The sequence below is a fragment of the Phocoena phocoena genome, chromosome 3, assembly GCF_963924675.1.
Source record: "Phocoena phocoena chromosome 3, mPhoPho1.1, whole genome shotgun sequence".
NCBI classification, from domain to species: domain Eukaryota; kingdom Metazoa; phylum Chordata; class Mammalia; order Artiodactyla; family Phocoenidae; genus Phocoena; species Phocoena phocoena.
In genome coordinates, this window is record NC_089221.1 from 26130445 (window position 1) to 26152485 (window position 22041).

A 22041-nucleotide genomic window follows, 5' to 3' on the forward strand; every position below is an offset into this window, starting at 1 on the left:
TAGAAAACAGCCCCTTTGCCGCATTATGTCCTTCCGGGAAAAGAAATGACCTAAAGAGAATAAAAATAGCTCAAGACAGTTCCAAGGGAAACATGTGTTATCTCCCTTTAAAAGGGAAATTTTATGAGTAATGAAAAAACAAAATGTACTTTCCTACCCCTACCTCCAAATTAAGGACCCTAAAATATTTCTGCGGAGAAAACATATAGAAACACGTACGTACACACACACACACACATACACACACACACACACACACACACACACACACACCCCAAAATCTAGTTATTAAAATTCTTGTAAACTTTACTTCCCTTGAGTTCAGGAAGAGTGAGAAAGGGATCAAAGACAAATCCTAGAAAATGAAATGACATTTTAAAATATCATCCCTTTCGCTACAAATTGAATGGAAGCTCTGAAGCATCTAGACCAAGACAAGCTGATCTCTTCTGGCTGCAGCAACTTGAACATAAACTTGACAGGACAGAGACAGTAGCCTTTCATCCTGTAATCTTGCTCATTAGAGCATCAGTGAGTGCAAGTTATCAGTGAGGGCAAGAGCCACAGACATGTAGCTTTTAAGCTCTACAGAGGAGACCAAAAACATGGTGTTTCAAGGCCTTATTTGGCTAATTACAAAGAAGGTATGTATTAAGTATGTTACCTATAAAATGCAATTGTTGGGAAATGGCAGAAAAGCCTACTTACCTGGTCAGAAATTCAACAACAGCATCACCCAGGAACTCCAACCGTTCATTATGATTAATCCTACAGAATTAAAAAGATCACTTAAAATAGCACACATTTATATTTCCTCCCTCTCTTCTCAAAGAAAAGGATATGGAGGGTTAGCTCTTTAGTAATCAAAGCACCCTACCTTATTCCTCATAATCAAGAACACTGATGGCCATCTTAGCTGGAGGTACAGGGGCTGCCTGGTGGGAAAGGGAGGGAGTGTCCCCTCATACTACGTGTCTCAGGCTTCCCACCCTGGTGCTTCCTTCCCCCTGGGAGTCAGATTTAAAGCAAGGAGACATCACCCTAACAATTGGGACTCTTTCCACACCACTATCAGGTGGACGAGAGAAAGGAGAATGCATTCTTAGAGAGAGTTAGGACACTGAAAAATCAGCTTTGGTACAATGTTCTACCTTCCCATGGTCCAAACTCCAAATTCTAAATTTAACCTTGCATCTAAAGTCCTTCAAAATAGGCCTAACCCACCTTTTCAGTCTCACTGTCCACTGCTATCCTCTCCTACCTATGCACAGGGTCCTGTTCCAAAACTGCCTGGTCCTCTCTGAAAAGGGCATCTCCTAAAATACTCAGTGCCTCTGTTCAGGCCAAGCTCCTTGCCGCCCTGGAGTCTTCTGCTCTCCCCTGTGCACTGAGACACATTGAAAACCTACCCATCTCTCAAGGTCTAGCAAAATGTGAGCTCCAGATGAATCCCTGCCTGAGTCCCTCAGCAAAATTAATACTCTCCCCCTCAGTGCAGAGATTGCATTTTATTTATATCTTAATTACATGATGAATGTGCTTCTCACAGGCTGTTTCTCACGTTGGAGTACAAGGCTGAACCGAATGCCTAATCCTTCAGAGACCTTCTCTGTGGTAACATTTCACTGTAATGTGCATGAGTTAAATATAACTACACAACTGAGATCTACGTGGTTAAATAGTGACACTTTAAAAAATTATGGGCGGCATATTCACTTGAGATGATGCCATCCTAAAAGTTAATTGTTTTGTAGTTTTTGGTAGGCAGACAGATTTTTATTTATTAATTTTAAGTCTTCGTGCCTTTTTGTAAACGCTAGCTGATCCCAAATCAGATTAAGAGAGTAACCAGCCATTTAAACTTTTGATGGCTCTGACCGTGACCTTTCCTAATGCCCCCATTTCCCTATTTCTAGTCAACGAGTAAATAACCCGGAATAAAAGTAATGTCATGAATCACATTCTTTCCTTTAAGACTTATTTACTGAGCCCCTGCTTTGTGAAAGGCATTAGTTGGAAAAGGAAAAGAATTTGAAAAAAGAAAAAAGAGAGTAGGACAAAAGACCTTCAAAATGCTCACAGTTAAAAAAAAAAAAATCAGATTATGACACAATTATAATACCTGGGAGAACCAGAACATGCACAATAAAACAAATGCCAGCAGGATCTGGGCAGGATGTCACAGGGTACACAGGGCATTCCACAGGCACAATTACTGCTGGCATTCAGGGAAGGGAGAGGGTACGTCTGGCAGCACATCAAGTCCCTCAGTCTTACTGGTGTGCAGACAGCCACAGGGAAGAGAGTGATGTGCCTGGATCACTGGGTGCTGAGACTGCCAGGTGGGGAAGTTCAGACTTATTCAGTAGGTGACAAGACGTCACAGAAAGCTTTCAAGCAGGTTACAGCTAAGATCTAGAGAGGAGGCTCCAGAAATAGCAAGATGAAGCCTGGAGAGGCAGCCTGAAGGGAGACCTGGCAGAAGGCGGCACTAATTGCACTGCAGGATGGGCAGGGGCGAGGAGTGGTACCCAGAGGGGCTGGGGGAAGAATTCCACCAAGCTCCCCTACCTGCCTTGTTCCTCCACCTTCGTTGCCAGACACAGATTCCCCAAACCTACTAGCTCGTTGGCTCTCTCTTTCCTTTCTCTAGTCTGAAATTCTGAGCATGCTTGCTTGGGAGGAGATATAACCACTGACATTTGAAATTGGATAGTGTTCGTTTCAAAGATATACTTCCAAGGAGCAGAGACTACTGCATCCCACTTTGTAACAGCAAACTAAGAAACAAACAGGACCAAACGTAAGGTAGATAGCTAGTGGGAAGCAGCCGCATAGCACAGGGAGATCAGCTCGGTGCTTTGTGACCGCCTGGAGGGGTGGGATAGGGAGGGTGGGAGGGAGGGAGATGCAAGAGGGAAGAGATATGGGAACATATGTATATGTATAACTGATTCACTTTGTTATAAAGCAGAAACTAACACACCATTGTAAAGCAATTATACTCCAATAAAGATGTAAAAAAAAAAGAAACAAACAGGGAAGAGGGCAAGTCGTTTCCAGTGAATGCAATTATTCTGGTGCACAGTGCATAACTGACCTATAATCCGTGAACAACCACCAGAGCTCTCCTTAGCCCCCAGTCTGCTGTGTATGTTCTGTTTCTGACCTTCACTGAAGCACTTAGCAGGGTCTTCCTTATATGAAGTTACTTATGTTTACGGCACTTTTACCCCACCCCACCCCAGGCAGTCACACCTCCTGGTGAGTGGGGGCTTTGTCTTACTTGCCTCTGGATCCCTGTAAAATATCCACGAACTGCCTCAAGCTCAAAAGGCACTGGATAAATGTCTGTTGGATTACATTCGCCTGAGTTTCTTCAGTATGGCTCCCAGGGCTGTACTGACACAGCTGGGGCTACTGGACAGCCGCAGCCAAGCAGCAGCCGGCCCGGCCACCGAGGCTGGGAGGATCTTTCTGAACAGAAACTTGGGGTCGACTCTGCATCAGCCGAAAGATCAGATCTACTGCAAGAGGCTCTCAGCACAAGCAGCAGAGGCCAGGGCAGAAGCCAAAGGACAAGAGAGATTGTCTATCAATGGTATCATTTTCAAAATGGTAAATTCAGAAAGAACACAGTTTCTCAGCTATAGTTCCCTTTGCCACAGTAAGAAAACATAAACCACGAGGTTTAAACTATGCTACCAAAAGACATAATTTACATACCAATAACTGTGGTTGGGTAGATGAGACAAAGATCACTTAAACCTGTGCTTTCATCGTTGAAAACGACGTGTCTATTGCGTGTGCGGCCTTGCTAAAGGGGCTGCAGGGGACCAAGGGTTTCACTTATTAAAATACAGAACCGGTCATCGGGAGAATCCACAGTATAGCAAGGTAAAATGAAACCATGGCCACGCTATCCCTGAGGGTGTGATTAAGGGCTCCTCTAATTAGACAGTCCTTTTCTGATCTTACACCCTCACAGAACACAGTAGTGAGGCATGTGATCATCTTCAAACTGGAATTTTAAAGTTCTGTCCTGCCTTTCTTTTTACCTCTTGATTGAAGAGGAAAGACAGTTTGGTTTATGATAACCTCAAAAGACAGCAACGTCAAGGCAAGTCTATTTGAAAAGAAAAGTGATATATGAAGAAAAAGGTAGAAAAGGAAGCTGCACTAGCTCAGCTGGGCACCTACCTCACTGTGGAGGCCAGTTACCAGCTGCAGCAGTGTCTCAACTCTGTCACTTCCAACCCTGCTCTACCTACCTTTCATCCGTCTAAGTCTGGATCCCAAGAGGGACAAACCTGGCTATTCAACTCTTCAATGCCCCATTTTAAAAAGCAAGCCGCCCTCAAGCAACCTCCTCTACTGGCTTTCAAAATAGAACCTGTGCTTCACACACAGAGATAAGCCTCCTGAGAGCAACATCAGAGCCCCATCAGCATTTGGCATTTACTTCCATTCAGTTTTCCAGGGTGTTAATGAGTTTATATAGACTCAGCCTACTTCCTTCCCAGGTTCCTCAGGGGTTCCAGGCCACAAAGTGAGAATATTCATATATTAAGGTATCACTTAAAATCAAGAAATAAAATACGGAAAGCTAACATATAAAACTTTCCAACCCATTACATGAGGCCAGTATTATCCTAATAGTGAAACCAGACTAAAACGTCACAGGAAAGGAAAACTACAGACCAAAAATCCTCAACAGCATACTAGCAAACTAAATTGTAACTAAACATAGCATATAAAAAGGATTATATACCATGATCAAGTGTGATGTATCCCAGGAAGGCAAGGTTGGTTTAACACCCCAAAATCAATTAATGTAATACACCATGTGGATAAAATAAATGAAAAAAACACATGATCACCTTAATAGATGCAGAAAAAGCATTTGACAAAGTTCAACACACTCTCATGACAAAAACATTCAGCGAATTAGGAATAAAAGGGAACTTCCTCAATCTGATAAAAGGCACCTATGAGATAACATCATACACAATGGTAAAAGAATGTTTTCCATTTAAGATTAGGAAGAAGGTAAGGATCCTCTCTCACCGCTTCTATTTGATATTGTACTGGAGACTCCAGCTAGGGCAACTAGGTTAAGAAAATGAAACAAAAGGCATCCAGACTGGAAAGGAAATAGTAAAAATATCTCTATTTATAAGTGAAATGATCATCTATATAGAAAATCTTAAGGAATTCACTAAAAAGCTACTGGAGCTAACAAATGAGCTCATCAAGGTTGCAAGATACAAGATCAATAATCAAAAATCAATTGTATTTCTATATGCTTGCAATGAACAATCCAAAAATAAAGATTAAGAAAATAATTTCATTTATAATAGCATCGAAAAGAATACTTATGAATAAATTTAACAAAAGATATACAAAATGTATACTCTGAAAACTAAAAAGCATTACAAAGAAATTAAAGACAACAAAGAAAAAATAAAGACATCTAATGTTCAGGGAACAGGAGACAATATTAAGCAGAAGACTTAATATTAAGATGGTAAGCATTCACAGACTGATCCACAGACTCAACACAATCCCTATCAAAACCCCAGCTGGCTTCTTTGCAAAAGTTCTTAAGGTAACTAAAAAATTCATGTGGAAATGTAACAGGTCTAGAATAGCCGAAATAGTCTTGTAAAAAAGAAAGTTGGAGAAGAGATCTTGCATTTCTAGATTTCAAAACTTATTACAAAGCTACAGTAATCAAGACAGTGTGGTACTGGCTTAAGGACAGACATAAAGATCAATGGAATGAACTAAGAATTCAAAAATAAACCCTCAAATATACTGTCAAGGGTGATTTCAACCCAGATGATTTAGTGGGGAAAGATCAGCCTTTTCAAGAAATGGTGCTGGGACAACTGCATATCCACAAGCAGAAGAATGCAGCTGGACCTCTATGTCATACCATATATAAGAATTAACTCAGAACAGAACAGATCTAAATGTCAGAGGAAAAAACCCATAAAGCTCTTAGAAGAAACAGATGTAAGTCTTCGTGATTTTAGATTAGGCAATGGTTTCTTAGACATGACACCAAAAGCAGAAGCAACAAAAGCAACAAAATTTATCTATTATGTGGAATTTGTGCTTCATTAAGAGAGTGAAAAGATGATCCATAGAACGAGAAAAGATTTTTACAAATCACATACCTGATAAGGGACTTGTATCTAGAATACATAAAAAAATGATTGCAACTCAATAACAAAAAGTAACCTGATTAAAAATGGGAAAAGGATCTGAATAGATATTTTTCCAGAGAAGATACACGAATGGCCCATAAGCACATGAAAAGATGCTCAACATCAGTAGCCATCAGGGACATATGACAAAACCACAATGAGATACTATTTCATATCCACTAGGAAGCCTAGGTTCAAAAAGACAGATAATAACAAGTGTTGGGAAAGATGTGAAGAAATCAGAACCTTCATATATATTGCTGCTGGGAAAGTAAAATGGTGCAGCCACTTTGGAAACAGTCTGGCAGTTCCTTAAAGGAAAGGTGAAACAGAGTTACCATATCATCCAGAAATTCCACTCCTAGGTATATACCCAAGAAAAAACAAAACATATGTCCATACAAAAACCTGTATACAAATATTCATAGCAACAGCATTCATAATAACCAAAAAGTAAAAACAACAAATGACCATCAGTTGGTGACTAGATAAATAAAACATGGTATACCTATACCATGGAATATTATTTGGCAATAAAAAGAAACACTGACATATACTGTAACATGGATAAATCTTTTAAACATAATGTAAAGTAAAATAAACCAGTCACAAAGGACCACATATTGTATGACACCATTTATACAAAATGTTCAGAATAGGTAAATCCATAAATATTGAACATGGATTAAAAGAAGACTGGTGGATGTCCAGGGCTGGGCAGGCTGAGGGAAATGGGGAGTATGGGGTTTCTTTTGGGGGTGATGAAAATGCTCTAAAATTAGACAGTGATCATGGTTGCACCATTTTGTGAATAAACCAAAAACCACTGAATTGTACACTTTAAATGGGGGAATTGTATGGTATGTGAATTATATCTCAACAAAGTTACTATTAAAAAATCTACTTTACCTTGAGGGAGTTGGGTCATCTTGGCCAAGGCGTGACATAATATTTATTAATGTGTTAATTCCTATTAAAAAAAAAAATCACAACTAAATACTGTTAGAAGAATTCTGGGACCATCATATGACATGTAGAAAGAAAATTATCTATCTCACCCCAATTTGACTAGCAAGTCTGATCAACTTAGTTACTTAAAACACTTGACAGGAGAAAGGAAATTTTCTCACAAATTCATTTACTCTTATCATAATGCTCTGCTCAAAGTGAATGTTATTACATATGGGTCAAGAAACACTAAAGAAAGAGAATGAATCAGTCACCAGGGAACCATTCCTGGTGGGGATTTAATTTACAACAGGAGACACAGAACAAAACAGGAGAGTGGAATCCAAACCTACCTTTTTTCCGCATGTGCATGTGATGAACTTTTCTATCTCCATATTTGGGTTGCCGAATTCCACAGTTAGACAAAGAATTCCTGGCATGATCAGGATTCATTCCAAAATTTAAGTGATGACTTGGGTGGGTCATTGCCAGCTAAAATTGCGGTGAAATAAGTTCAGTCTTAAAAACTCAGCATAAAAACAAAAACAAATTCAGCTTAGAAGCACCATCTTTATATCACCTCAAATGAAACAGGAAAGAGATCTGTTTATCTAGTCAAATTTTAATCCCCGATCTTTCCATCCTATTTCCTCCAGTGTCACATTTCCAAAGCTTTGGTGCAAGCTCTTCTAAACAAACCTAAAACACCACATCTTTCAGAGAGGAATTAGAATATGCAGCACCTGGAAAGAAGAGCCATAAAGGAGGAAAAGCTGAAAGAAGTGGTCAGGTTTGACGGGCAAATTTTAGCTTTAGTCTCTCTCTTTTTTTTTTTTTGCGGTACGCGGGCCTCTCACTGTTGTGGCCTCTCCCATTGCGGAGCACAGGCTCTGGACGCGCAGGCTCAGCGGCCATGGCTCACGGGCCCAGCCGCTCCGCGGCATGTGGGATCCTCCCGGACCGGGGCACGAGCCCGTGTCCCCTGCATTGGCAGGCGGACTCTCAACCACTGCGCTACCAGGGAAGCCCTAATCTATTTCTTTAGGGACAGCATCAAAAAGAAAAAAAAAAGTGAGAAAAAGGGTTTGAAAGTGGCAATAAGAGTAGAGTAATGGAGAGAGCTTTGTTTCTAAACATTCTCATCATCTCCCAGAAGAGACTCTCAGTGCTCCATTTGTAACCTGCAAGATGAATTACTCCTATCTTGTTATTATATAAATGTACAGGAGAGTAATTCTTACCTGTAACAGACAACGATCTTGGAAAGTATATCCTATCAACTTGTCCAGATGCATTAGGCACTGGTGGTATCGAATATGATGGGTCAAAACAGGCAGCATCATTGCATGCTAGGAAAAAGCATATTTCAATATGTTTAACTCTACAAAAACTTATTAAAAACACTTCATTTATTTTACAACAAACAAGAACCATTTTTACATCCTAAATTCCATCTCACAAAGTCTTGAAACAGTTTACTGGCTACATGGCATCCTGGCATATCCTCTGTGAGGGGTGGTGGACTACAGCTGTTAAAGATACGGTCTCTAGAACCAGAATGCCTGGGTCCAAATCCTGCTCTGTCACTCATTCATCATGGGACTCAGGGCAAATATCTAACCTCTCTGTTTCTGTTTCCTCACCTGTAAAATGAAGACAATCAGTGTAGCTACTTTCAAGGACAGTTAAAAGGATTAAATGAGCAAATACAAAAAGCTGCTTAGAACAAGGCCTATTGGCCCTCATTGAAGTAGGAATAGCCATGGTTCATCAGTACCCAGCAGGGTAAGCTTAAGGAAGTCATAAGAATTTCTGTGCCTCCTTGTCTATCTTTAATTCTAAGGGAATGGATTAGGACTCACAAATTCTGAAACTTTGTCAGTGTCCAGACACTTCTGAGAATCTAAGGAAAATGAATCTTTCCCCAGAAAAGTGCCTATGTGCACAAACATGCCAAAATTGTATGGAATTTTAATGAGTTCACAGATCTCTAAAGCCCATCACTATCCTCTGGGTAAGAATTTCTCAGGCAGATGATCTCGAAAGGCCATTCTAGGTTTAACACTCAATCTAACACTATAAGGACAACTTTTATAAAACCACCCATACAGTTAAATCACCTGAGGATATAGAACTTTTATTTTTATTTCACTTTTCATTTGGCTATAGATTCCTTATGGGGAGATTTCATGGAAGGCATATCTTTTTCTTTCTTTCTTTCTTTCTTTCTTTTTTTTAATAATGTTTCCCTAGAACTCAAGAGAATGAAGGAGTCATTCTTATTCATCAGAACCCGGAGGATGGGCACAGCCCATCACAGAATGACTGACATGTGCTTTATATCATTTTAGTCTTTGAAGTATTTTAAGCTGGCATTATTTAAAAATACATGATAATGGATTTGCTTGAAACTACAGAAATCAGTTTCCTGTATTAACTTATAAAGAAAGATTAGTTCTCCCAAAAAGGATCTCTAATCAACAGAAAGTCATTCTTTCCAGTTCGATTCAATAAATACATATTAAGCACCTCCACAGGTAAGGCTTATTATTAGTTGTGGAAGAGAAAAAAGATGAAGACACTCTTTTTGCTCCCAAGGTATAATATAGTTTTCCAGGCATTTCAATTGCAGGGGACTCAAGGGTACTGATGCTAAGCACACGAGGAGGATGGGTCATGAAGACTATGCGGTGTAACTATCTTTCTGAAGTATGAATTCAAACTGGTGTTTTAATACCTCCGGGAAGAGAGAAATCATTACCTGTTAAGAAAACAACACTACCTTTAGAGTACTCTGATTATTAGAAAATTATCATTAGTCCAAATCTGTCTCTTTGGAGGTTTACCCCTTTGAACTTAGGTCTACCCCTGGAAAAGAACAAAACCTTTACTTATGTGAAACAGCTGTGCGTCCCTTCGCCACTTCCTCTAAACTTGCTCCAAATAGCGCCAGTTTCTCTACCCAGGTATGTTTCTTGTGACCACCATGGAAAGGTATATATGACCCATGTCCATCTTGTATCCCTGACAGACAAGTCTCAAGGTTATCTACGAGGCTCTAGCTCAGTTTTTTAAATTATCAATTTTTGAAATGTTAAAATACACACGATCACTAAGCATCTCCTCCCCACTCCATTCATGCCTAGAAACTGCTTTCATTTTTAAAAGCTCCTTTGGAAGACTGTAAGAAAATGGCAGTGCACAGTTTTTAAATCTATTCAAATTCTCCACTAAAAATGAGCAAACAGTATATCAAAATAGAACTGTGGACAATAAATACATAAAAACTAGATGACAAGGTATCCCCACGAATGCCAAAATAAGTGTGGGTGAGGACAAAGACCTGTGTGTGGTCTCAGCATCTGAGAGAGAAAAAACACAGGGAGAGCAGCAGGGCTTCTGATGACCCCAAGAATGGAAGAGCCCCCAAATTTATATTCACTGGAATTGTGGCCCAAACAGGAGAGGGCTCTGCAGAATCCAATTCACTGGATGAGTATAAGAGGACAGTCTAACACTGTGGGAGAAGCCTGAGCCCTAAAAATGCTCAAAATTAAAAACTCAAGTTCCCTTCCAGGGTAAAGCCCCATGGTGTAAAGAAAGTGCTAGGAGTAAAAGCCACATTTAGCAGGAGAGAAACAATAAAAGGCAAAAGAAAGAGAATGTCCAGATAAAAGTAGAGGAACAAAACAGATGCAGCAGATCTCAGATATGATGAGCACCCACCCCCCATTTTTTAAATCACTTTGCAAAAACAACAGAAGGAGAGGCTCTAGAACCATGAGAACTATTCTGGCTTACATTTCCTCCTAAAAGTACAGGAAAATAGGGACTTCCCTGGTGGTCCAGTGGTAAAGAATCCGCCTTCCAATGCCGGGGATGCAGGTTTGATTCCTGTCAGGGAACTAAGATCCCACATGTAATTGGGGCAACTAAGCCCGCACGCCACAACTACTGAGCCCACGTGCCTCAACTAGAGAGCCTGCGTGCCACAAACTTCAGAGCCCATGCCACAACTAGAGAGAAAACCTGCACACTGCAAATAGAGAGAAGCCCACGCACCACAAAGAGTGAGAAGCCCATGTGCCGCAACAAAGAGCCCACACGCTGCAACGAAGATCCCTCATGCCGCAATGAAGACCCAACGCAGCCAAAAAAAATTTTTAAACAAAAATAAATAAATATTTTTTAAAAGAGCACAGGAAAATATTTCACTTATTTAACAAGATTTAACCTAAAGAGCAATGGAAAAGAATCATGATTAAATCACACTCAAGGATTTTATAAGAAAATAGATGAAAGGAATAGAACAAGATACCTCCGATAATAAAATGCCAGAAAAACATGCCAATAAAACCAATGAAAGCTGTAACCTATTATTTCAAAACAAACTAAATTAAGAAAACAATAACATTTATAAGGAAAACTATTAATAAATACTATATTAATTCAGAAATGAGATGACTGGAGGAAAGGAAGATCTGAAGAGAAGTGACAAAACTCAGGAAAAAGGTATAGAAGGAAATAATGATTTCAAGAATATACACTAAACAGAAGGAACACAACAGCATATTAACCAATGAATACTGCCTTTGAGAAATAAAAGATGGAAAAAAGAAAAACTTTTAGAAAAAATGAAGCATTTAAGAGAAAATGATAGATATGGAAAATAAGCAAAGAAGATACAAGATGCATATAATAGCAGTCCTTATTAAAAAAAAAGAAATCAAAACAATAGAATAATGAAATCAGTAATTCAAGAAAACTTTCCTGAGATGAAAGACAATGTGAAAGTATATATTGAAAGGGCACACAGCATATCTGAAAAAAATTAACCAAAAGAGCTGAGACATATTCTAGTAAAACTACTTGTTAGTTTTTAAAGAAAAAAAAAAATCTTTGGACACTGAGACAAAAGGACCTAAGCTGTTCAAACCCATGTTGTTCAAGGGCCAGCTGTAGCAGATAGTAGTTATTTTCATTAACAGACAGCGGGATACACACACACATAGAAAGAGAGGGAGAGGGGGGAGAAGTTTAATTATACAATAAAGGTAAACATTAGAACAAAAATATAATCTTTCCTGAATACAAAAAGAGATATGGAAAGAAAAAACAAAGGCAAATAAAATAGACCTCGTAAGTAACCACAAAACTTCAAAACAGTTTGACAGAGGGGAGGTCACATATATCAAGAGAGTGTGTGTGTGTGTCTATTTGCTTATATTAAAATGGGAAAAAGTAAATCATTTCTAAAAGATGGTTACCTTTGGGGTGGGAGGGAAAGTGGCAAGAACAAGGTGGAAGCAACAGAGATAGAAATTAGATTTTTGAAAAACATAATTGCATTTGTAAATCTGAGTTTGGAATCATGGTAAATATACTACATAATTATAAGACAATATGTAATTTTTAAAAGGAACCTTTAAAATCAAAAGTAAAATAAAATAAATAAATCTGTGTATCCAGTTTGTGGTATAAGCAGAAATGACCTTAAAACATGGTAATCTGAGTGTGCATGCCTGGTGGGATATAGCTATAATCACAGACAAAAAGACCCCAAACAAACAAACAGCTACTTCCCATAATCATATTATTGGTGGTGCCATTAATACTGTTATTCTAAGACTACTGCTTCTGTATGTATTATGGAATAAATCGAATGAGCAATTTTTTTGGTTTTGTCCTATATGGGATCTGTACTTCAGTGTAATCAAATAGCTGGTGAGGGGAATATCCTTTATAAAAGTATTCTGCTAAATGCAGAAGGAAAGATAGAATATCACTTTGGCAACGCCTAATGAATTACTGGGCCTAGGTAATGATCCATCAATAACTAATAATGTCACACACGAAAAAGAGAGACCAGGGACTTCTCTAGTGGTCCAGTGGTTAAGACCCCATACTCCCAATGAAGGGAGCCCGGGTTTGATCCCTGGTCAGGGACCTAGATCCCACATGCCGCAACTAAGAGCCCACGTGCCGCAACTAAAGATCTCGCGTGTCGCAACAAGGATCCCACATGCCACAACTAAGACCCAGTGCAGCCAAATAAATAAATAAATATATTTTTAAATTTTATTAAAAAAAAAGAAGAGACCACACTACTCCCTATGAAAAAGTCCTTCAATAAAAAGAACTTTAAACTCATCACAGCTGTCCAACGGAAGTTTCTATGATGATGGAAATATTCTGTATCTGTGCTGTTACAACAGACACTAGGCCAGAGGTATCCATTAAGTGCTTGAAATGTGGTGAGGGCAACTAAGAACTGAATTTTTCATTTAATTTCATTTTAATTAATTTAAATTCAAATAGCCATGTGTGGCCAGTGATACTGTATTAGATGGCACAGTATTAGATCTAACTACCAATCTGTAGGAAATACAAGGGACAGAAACACGTGTTAAATGACCCCATAAAGTTGCAATCAAGGAAACCCTGATCAGAGCTTAGGAACTCAACAGAATACCTGATCCAGTTTCTTCCACAATAAAAATTTGCAAGGAAAGCAAAGGGAGAAATGGAATGAGAACCCACAGTTTAAAGAGACTTAAAAAAACAACTAATCGCAAAGTATGGATCTTGTTTGTACTCCATTTCAAACAGGCAAATAAATTTAATAGGCAATTGGGAAAATGTGAACATTGACTAGCATTTGATATTATAGAAATGTTGTTGATACTGTCGAAACTGACTGATGAGTCCATGGAATTCATTATACTTTCCTCTCTAATCTTGTATATTGATATTATACTACTGTAATATTGATATTTTTAAAAATAGAAGTATAATAGTTCTCTATCAGGCCAGTTAGCTTTTAAGCAAAATCTTCTTCCCTTTCTTCACAAGAAACATTACTTCTCCAGTAAAAAAAAAAAGAAAAAAAAAATCAAGCCTCTCACATGGTCCAAAGATTTTGTTAACAATAACTGTGAAGCCATATGCCTCTCAGAGGTTCTTCCTTTTTTTCCCCAAGTTTTAACTTAGAAAATACTTCCTTCAATGTGTTGTCCAAAATCTCTTAATCCCTAGAGATGTTTCTTTTCACTGTTCAGTCATCACCTGCTAAATCACTGAGCAAGCACATCAGTTAGTTTGATAACACATGGCAGGCTTCCATCCCATTCTAGAGAGTCACTATAGGAAGACAGCCAGCTATTAATCAGTCCAAATACAACTCTGTCCACTCAATGCAAACACCAGCCATGACGTGTAGTTCGTCAGGCACCATGCCTCCTCATAAAAATAAGGAGTTGTAGTGTCCTCCAGTTTTGCACGAGCCTCATACTGGTTGTATGACTGTCCTGATGCAGATTCTTTGCTCCTTTTTTTGACAGCTCTGTGTGTCACATTTATTCATCCTTCATTCTTGTGATTCAGTTTATTGATTTCCATGGACAACCTCCTTAGCATAGCACAGGGCACAGGTACCTACTCCTCTAAGACACCAATTCAACTTTGGTGTGCAGAACCCCATTCTGGTTTTTTTTTTTTTGCGGTACGCGGGCCTCTCACTGTTGTGGCCTCTCCCGTTGTGGAGCACAGGCTCCGGACGCGCAGGCTCAGCGGCCATGGCTCACGAGCCCAGCCGCTCCGCGGCATGTGGGATCTTCCCGTACCGGGGCACGAACCTGTGTCCCCTGAATCGGCAGGCGGACTCTCAACCACTGCGCCACCAGGGAAGCCCCAAAACCCCATTCTTAAAGCACAGATACTGTAGCCACATGATACCCTTTTTCCTCTTCTGAGTCATAATGCTGAATTTCTCAGCCTCAGTTTGGTTTTGATTTCTGCTTTTTCTTCCATATTACCCGGAATTCACTCTAACAAGCAGTAACACTGAGAAAATCTTTCAATAGTTTCTCTCTAAACATGGTTCAAGTCTGCATTTAGTTCACGTGTAATTACAGGTTACTGGACCACCCGTAGGTTTCCATTCCTCCTAACACTGATTGGGGCATCAGGTAGAATTTTCTTATCTCCTAACAACCCTTGCTGTCTTCTCTGGTTGGGAAATTCCACTTCTAGAGTGAGATGCTGGTCCTTAGGTTGCTCTGCCTTAGATTCATCATAATAGTTTTGTCGCCAGTGGCAGCTTGACAGCATCACAAGGCTTTCGCTAGCAACCCACTAGCAATTATTACTAACAAAAAGTAGGTTCTACACCGATGAACTACCAAATAGAGGAAACCTCTCCCTGCCCCCACCCAACAATTTTAGAGCTGCGCTCAGCCTCTTTCTCTTAAAATTAAGTATGAGTCCATTTTTTCACAGGCTTCAGGGTTATTCCGAGTATTCAGTGTACAATTTCATTTAACTGCTATTTCTCAATCAGATTCTTATTCTTCATTACGAAAAATACTAAATGCATTTATTTTGAATGTTTTAAACTACACTATTACATGCTACCTGCCATCTTATTTAAGGAACACACACAAAAAAGAAAACATTTATTCTGGGATAAGAAATTAAATATAGTTAAGAGCCAATGTTACTTGTAAAAAAATAGGAGAGGAGAATGGAAGCATGGCTTTGAAACAGATGCCAGTTTTCTGTGGAAGAGCAGGAATCCTCCAGATGGAGGAACCATTATTAGATCAAGAAGTATTGGGCTTCCCTGGTGGCGCAGTGGTTGGGAGTCTGCCTGCCGATGCGGGGGACGCGGGTTCGTGCCCCGGTCCGGGAAGATCCCACATGCCGCGGAGCGGCTGGGCCTGTAAGCCATGGCTGCTGAGCCTGCGCTCCGCAACGGGAGAGGCCACAACAGTGAGAGGCCCGCGTACTCCAAAAAAAAAAAAAAAGAAGTATTCACCTTTGCCAAAGTTTTTTTTTGGCCAAAGTTTTAATCAGGTCCAGTTAGTCAAAAGAATTGATGGAGTGTGTTTGCCTAACAATCTCAAAACAGAATGTAAAATATAATATACACCGAGAGAGAGAAGATAACCTAGTCCTCAAGCTGCTTCCAGTCCAGCTGAGGAGCTACTTGTGTCACAGCTGAAGGCCATAAAATGGCAGGGGAACATATCATTCAGCACCCCTATTTGTTTTACCAAAACAAAGGGTACAAAGAGCTCAATGCTTTCAAAAAAACTGTGTTCAGCGGAACAAAACTGCCTTAAGGACTGCTCCACAGGGTGGGAGAGAGATCTCGTACAATGGGATGGATACTCCCTTCATACACCACTCATCAATCAGTTGTTTTTTTATCTTTTTACAAACTAGGGCGCCACAGGGTTTTGTTTAAAACAAACGAACAAAAAAAAACTTCAAAGTCAACCAAAAACACAAGTTTAAAAGCCACTGAACTAGAAGAACTCTCAGGTCCTTTCCAGTTCTTCATGCTGCTCAATGTTATGATCTCAAACAATCAACTTTGACTTGTCACCACGATGACCAGATTTTGAGCAGATTGTTGAAGATTCCACTCATTGTTCTTACGATGTCTTAAGACATTATGTTGGCATTATGGTGTTGTGTTGGTTTTGGAGAAACACTAGCAAACAGAAAAACTGGGTGATACGGCTCCAAGTGGCGCTAAGAAAGAATCAATGGAAGTAAGAGAGTCGCTTCTGAAGATATTTACAGTACAAAAAAAACTGGTCAATTGGCAAAATAACTGAGGACTCGGTGGATGTACTGGCTACCACTGTAGATGATTATTTTCAAACTATTTAGCAATACTGCATCAATAGCAGTTCATCCTAGCACAAAAACACTTAGCTTCACATGGTAAATGAATGACATAGCAATTCCTTCAGTGATACGATTAAATTCCACTGTTCAATACAATAATTAAATGCCAACACTGATTTTTTAAAAGAAAACTCATTATGATGAAATGAATACCTAAGAGTATCTGAACTTATTACAATACATGCTATCATCACAACAGATAAGTGGCAGCCTGGAAGTATTATTCCAAAAGTTCGAACATAGCAAAGTGCATTACCTGACTCCAGCCTGGGTAATCATTTCCTTTACTGTAATTCCCATGGAGTGCAACCAATATCAATCGTAACAAAAGAATCACGTGAAGAGTCAAAGAACATGCTCGGTTTGGGGGACCTCTAGTCTGGTAAAAATTCCACCCATAAGGAAAACAAAAATACTTATTAGTGAGCCAGTTATATATATAGCTGAAATGTTCCTCTATTAAGTTTACCCAAAGAAAAAATATTATCATTTGGCTCAAACATGAAATGTATACTGTTTCTGTTCATAAACGCCTTCCGTTCTCTGAAATTTAAGTCTGAGTCATCAGTCTGGAAAGTTTGTACACACGACCTTCAGGAATCTGCCCGTAGAGCTGCTGGAGGATCTCTTTTGACAGGCACCTACACACGCGCTCAAACAGGCAGATGCATTTGAAGAACAGACCTGCCTCCATTCAGTGTACAGAGACAGAATTGAGCACTACTAAGTCAGTGCCTCCCATGCCCGCACTGTGCACACACCCACACACAATGAAACAAGACATGAAAACTGACACAAAAACAAAACCCAAATGATAGAAAACAATTCACGGTTGGTGTTCCATTTAGCTACAGGTGATACGTTCTGCAGACACTTCTCAGAATTAGGAAGACTTCAGTGCCAGAGGCCTTTTAGAGGAAGAGATGTTTGGGTATAATTGTGTCCTTAGAAGTGTCATCACCTGACAGACATCAGAACGGATGCCAGTTTTCCAGAATCCTTGGCTACTCAGCTCCACTGTTACTTCTCGCCTCATGGTGTTCTTCTGTCGTATTTTCTGGAGTGCTTCCTGGAAAAGACCCCATTATGATGAGTAACCTTTAAGTTCTAAAGCAATACTAAGCCAAACAACAAGCATTAGTAAATTAGCTGGATTCATTCACCCTTACATTCAGGTAGTCAAACCTCTTCTTGCCAAATTAGATTAAAAAAAAATTATAAAGGCCTTGGGGATAAGCCAGCTTTTCCTGGTAAATGGATAAGAAAAAAATTAAACCAAATCAACTACTCTGGCAAGTTCAAACAAAAAATGCCCTTTTACTGAAAAAGAAACAAAATGTGGTGTTTGGAATTTGAAATCAGCATGTAAAAATTATATTTAAATCAAGCCTTATGCTAAGCATTTACATATAAGAAAGACAATCAGTAAATTAACCAGAAACCCATGTAATTGTCAAAGCTACCTTCCAATTTGCAAACCCTTGCAGCAAGGGTACATTTTATTAAAAAAAGACAGTGATCCAAAACTTCTGCAAGACATAAACAGGAACTGACTCTTCCCTTTTATGCCGCCTTTCAAATAATTAATGATAAAAAATAATTTTATACTTGTACGCTTATTCAATAAAAATCTCATAGGAATTCATAATTACAACAGGAACCACCACCACCAGCTCCACCATTGATTAAGTTCCTACTACAGGCCAATACCACTGGAGGAAAGTTAAATGGAGTATTTCCAAGTCCATACAACCACCTTTTTCCCTGGGTGCACCAACAGAGGGACATTTCAGTCAGCCTCTCTTGGCCTTGGTTCTGTCCTTTATAATGAAGCTGACTGACTCAAGTCACAGAAAGTGATGAGGTCAGAATTCAAACACTTTTGCCAGCTTCAAAACCTTGCTCTTGGGACTTCCCTGGTGGTCCAGTGGCTAAGACTCTGTGCTCCCAATGCAGGGGGCCTGGGTTCGATCCCCGGTTGGGGAACTAGATCCCGCATACATGCCTCAACTAAGAGTCTGCATGCCGCAACTAAAGATCCTGCATGCCACAGTGAGGATCCCGTGTGCTGCAACCAAGACCTGGTACAGCCAAAATAAATAAATAAATATTTTTAAAAAACAAACAAAAAAAACCCCACCTTGCTCTTACACTATGGCAACAGAATAAAATCTTACTAAGACAAAATTTATGTTGATACTGAATCCATTTATTCTTAAAATTAAAACTAAAACACAAATGATCCTAGAGTACAGATAATACTACCCATTAGTAAAGAAATATGGAATTTGGGATACAAAACCTTAGAAAATCAGTTCACCTTACCAAACTAACAGACATATGGAAGCCAATCTTTTACAACTTTAAGACCACGAAATTTGAATGAGTGGTACTATGTGCAGCCTGATTAACGATAAAAGGCTGATCCAGCACGTTTTAAACTCTAACTTCTATAGAAGCTATATTTATTCCCAACTTTCTTTAAAAAACTGGCCTTTTTAGGGGGAGAAAATGGTCCCTTAGCTACTAAAAGATGAAAAAAATCAATCAGCATACTAATGTGAGGAGGGGAATAAAGTGTGATTTTTTAAAAGTTTCTTTAAACCAATTGTTTTAAAGATTGTTGTGAAAACAATCTCCAGTAAACCTGAAATGCATCACCATTAGTCACAGGAGAACAGGGTCCGATACCAACCTCCCTCTGTGCCAGCTTCTGCTTGTCAGTTTGTTTGACTTTAGGGCTATTTGCTAGGAGGTGGCGAAGTTTTACATAACTCTTCCACAGTTTCTGGTACCTAAGGAAAAGGACAGACAGACACCTCAGACAAAAAGAAGGCAAATCTAAAGTGCAATAAAGCCAGGTGTTCTAACAGGCCCGCTCAATCATAAATGCATTCTTGTGAATATCCTTAATGGCAGCAGACCTTCATTCTAAGGAAGGATGTGATCTGGGGGCGCTGAGTGGCAGGATGACCAAGAGGCATCTGCAACCTACTTATTGACTGCTGCCTACATGGGCTGAAAATGAGGTGTCACTATACGGATGAATCTCTCTGGAAAAAATTCCTAGGGAGACACATAAAAACCAATAGAAACATGTATGGTTTCTCATTGTTACCTCTTCGAAAGTAACACGTTTTATTTAAACATGTGTTTTCTGATGTTTGTTGAAAGACCTCTTACTTAATAAAGATACTGTCTGTGTCCAAAATGCCTTCACTGAAAGTAAAAGTTGGAGAGTATTAGAAAAGAGAACCCCTTTTGGGACAATACCCAAGCTATATGGCTACATACATCCATTTTTCCACTGGGAAGGGAAAAAAGACAAATGGTGTATATCAATTTGTATATGCCATGACAAAAATAAGCATATTTGTAACCAAATATGTTATAACCTGGATCATAGTTAAAGCATCCTGGAAATGAAGAGAATATGAAGTCTTTTATCAGTTTACACTCCTGCCATCTGAGAGTCCACGAGAGCCTAATCACATTCTACTAACACTTTTCTGAAAAGAAAGGACTTTCCTAAGATTTTCTGTCATACTGAAACTGCTCCTTTCTTGGCCTTAGCTGGGTGTCTCCTTTTTGATAACATTTTTTTAGAGAATGGAGGAAAGGAAGACGTACTTACACAGTGCCTGGTTCACTGCTTCATACTTTTATCCAAAGGGGGGGAAAAAAAGAACAAAACCCTTTAGCCTCTTCTAATATAGCAGCCAGAATTGGATTTATGAATTGAAAATCTCCCATGCCCTTTTCTCCCATTATGAATCCTTTAACAAAATTAAATCAGGAGACGGTTTGTTTGTTTAACAAGGTAGAGAATCCAAACACTCCTGAAGAATATAATGGTACTATTTCCATTCCCACACATCTTCATTTTCTCCCAGCAAAACACTAACATGCCAGTTGGAAAGTGACATCAATTCTAAGAGTCAGAAGTCATGGCTTCTCCTTCCAATACAACCCTTGACTTTGCATGGGATGTTGGGCTCTTACTAAGATGTACCCAAAAAACAGAACTCTGCATAAATGTGGCAGTGCTAAGAACCAACATGGCGCTACTTTCCTCTAGAGGGCACTGAAAAAAATAAAAAAGAATCATAACAGTAAGTACTATAATGATGGATAAAGGAAAAGTTCCTTAAAGGTTAAAAACATACAGGACTCATATGACCACGACTGCCAAGGATAATCTATTGAATAGTAATTTCCTGCAGTCAAACATGTAGAGAAAATAATTCTTCAGGAGCTACCAAAACCTCCTTCATTTGGTAACCTAAATTTGGAAACATGGCTCATTTCAGGTCTTAATTTTTAAAAAGAAAAAATCCACTAAAGGGGATTCCTCGCTAATTCAGCTGTTAGTAGAAGGTGAAATTGGCTAAGACAAACACTGAAAAATATCTTACTGTGGGTCTCCAGCATAACTCAACTGTGCAGGGCGTATCCCAAAGTGGACAATAATAGGAAAAGTAATCACATCGGGGTTGAACTGTTCACGATCCAGTTGATCGATGCGGACAGAGCTTGGTTTCTAGAGAGAAAAATCAAAGCCATTTATTCCCTTAAGAATTCTTTAAGTATTGTCTTTAATCTAAGTAGGGAAGAAAGTAATCGGATTTTTCCCTAGGAAAGCCTCATCCCCAAAGGGAAAATGTCATTTAAAAACCCTTTAATCATAGCAGCTAAACTATATAAAAACTATAATGTCATCCCTATAAATGAGTTTGTGCCATTTGGCATAATGAACAATGATTTTGTCCTTGTTTGCCATCCACATAGAAACCTTTAAAAATTAAACTTTTGAAAGGACACTTAGGCAGATGTAACTTTTCCTTAACCTCTCCAAAGACACAGAGGAAGTATTCCACATGACCAGAAAGAGATATGCTGACTTATTCTGCTTTAATTTCACATTTCAAATGAATAGCTTATTTCTACTCAGAAGGCACAGACAGATGCCTCTATATAATTTTTTCCCCCATTAGTTCTCTGTGTACCTTGTGTATTCCTTTAATTCTATACCTTTAAGTTAAAAGGTATGGTGGCACAAAGACCAAATAGTTAAGCTTCTCTTATTATGTCCATGTAGGCCATTCTTAAATTTTAATAGAGAGCTTCATAAGTCTTTTTTTTTCCCCCCAAGTCTAATAAAAAAAGAAGTGAACAGCTGGTTCCT

At 39.1% G+C, this 22041-nt stretch overlaps 1 protein-coding gene across 2 annotated transcripts in view; it reads right to left on the bottom strand.

Moving 5' to 3' along the window:
• DROSHA (drosha ribonuclease III) overlaps nucleotides 1–22041 on the bottom strand; it is a 129576-nt gene that overhangs the window by 50693 nt on the left and 56842 nt on the right. For both annotated transcript variants that reach the window (XM_065874879.1, XM_065874878.1), the window contains 7 exons: nucleotides 21272–21396; nucleotides 19552–19651; nucleotides 17818–17925; nucleotides 8402–8509; nucleotides 7514–7652; nucleotides 7122–7182; nucleotides 709–768 (listed from right to left, as the gene is read on the bottom strand). In XM_065874879.1, coding sequence (XP_065730951.1) covers nucleotides 709–768; nucleotides 7122–7182; nucleotides 7514–7652; nucleotides 8402–8509; nucleotides 17818–17925; nucleotides 19552–19651; nucleotides 21272–21396 — 701 coding nt within the window. The remainder of the gene's footprint in view (nucleotides 1–708; nucleotides 769–7121; nucleotides 7183–7513; nucleotides 7653–8401; nucleotides 8510–17817; nucleotides 17926–19551; nucleotides 19652–21271; nucleotides 21397–22041) is intronic.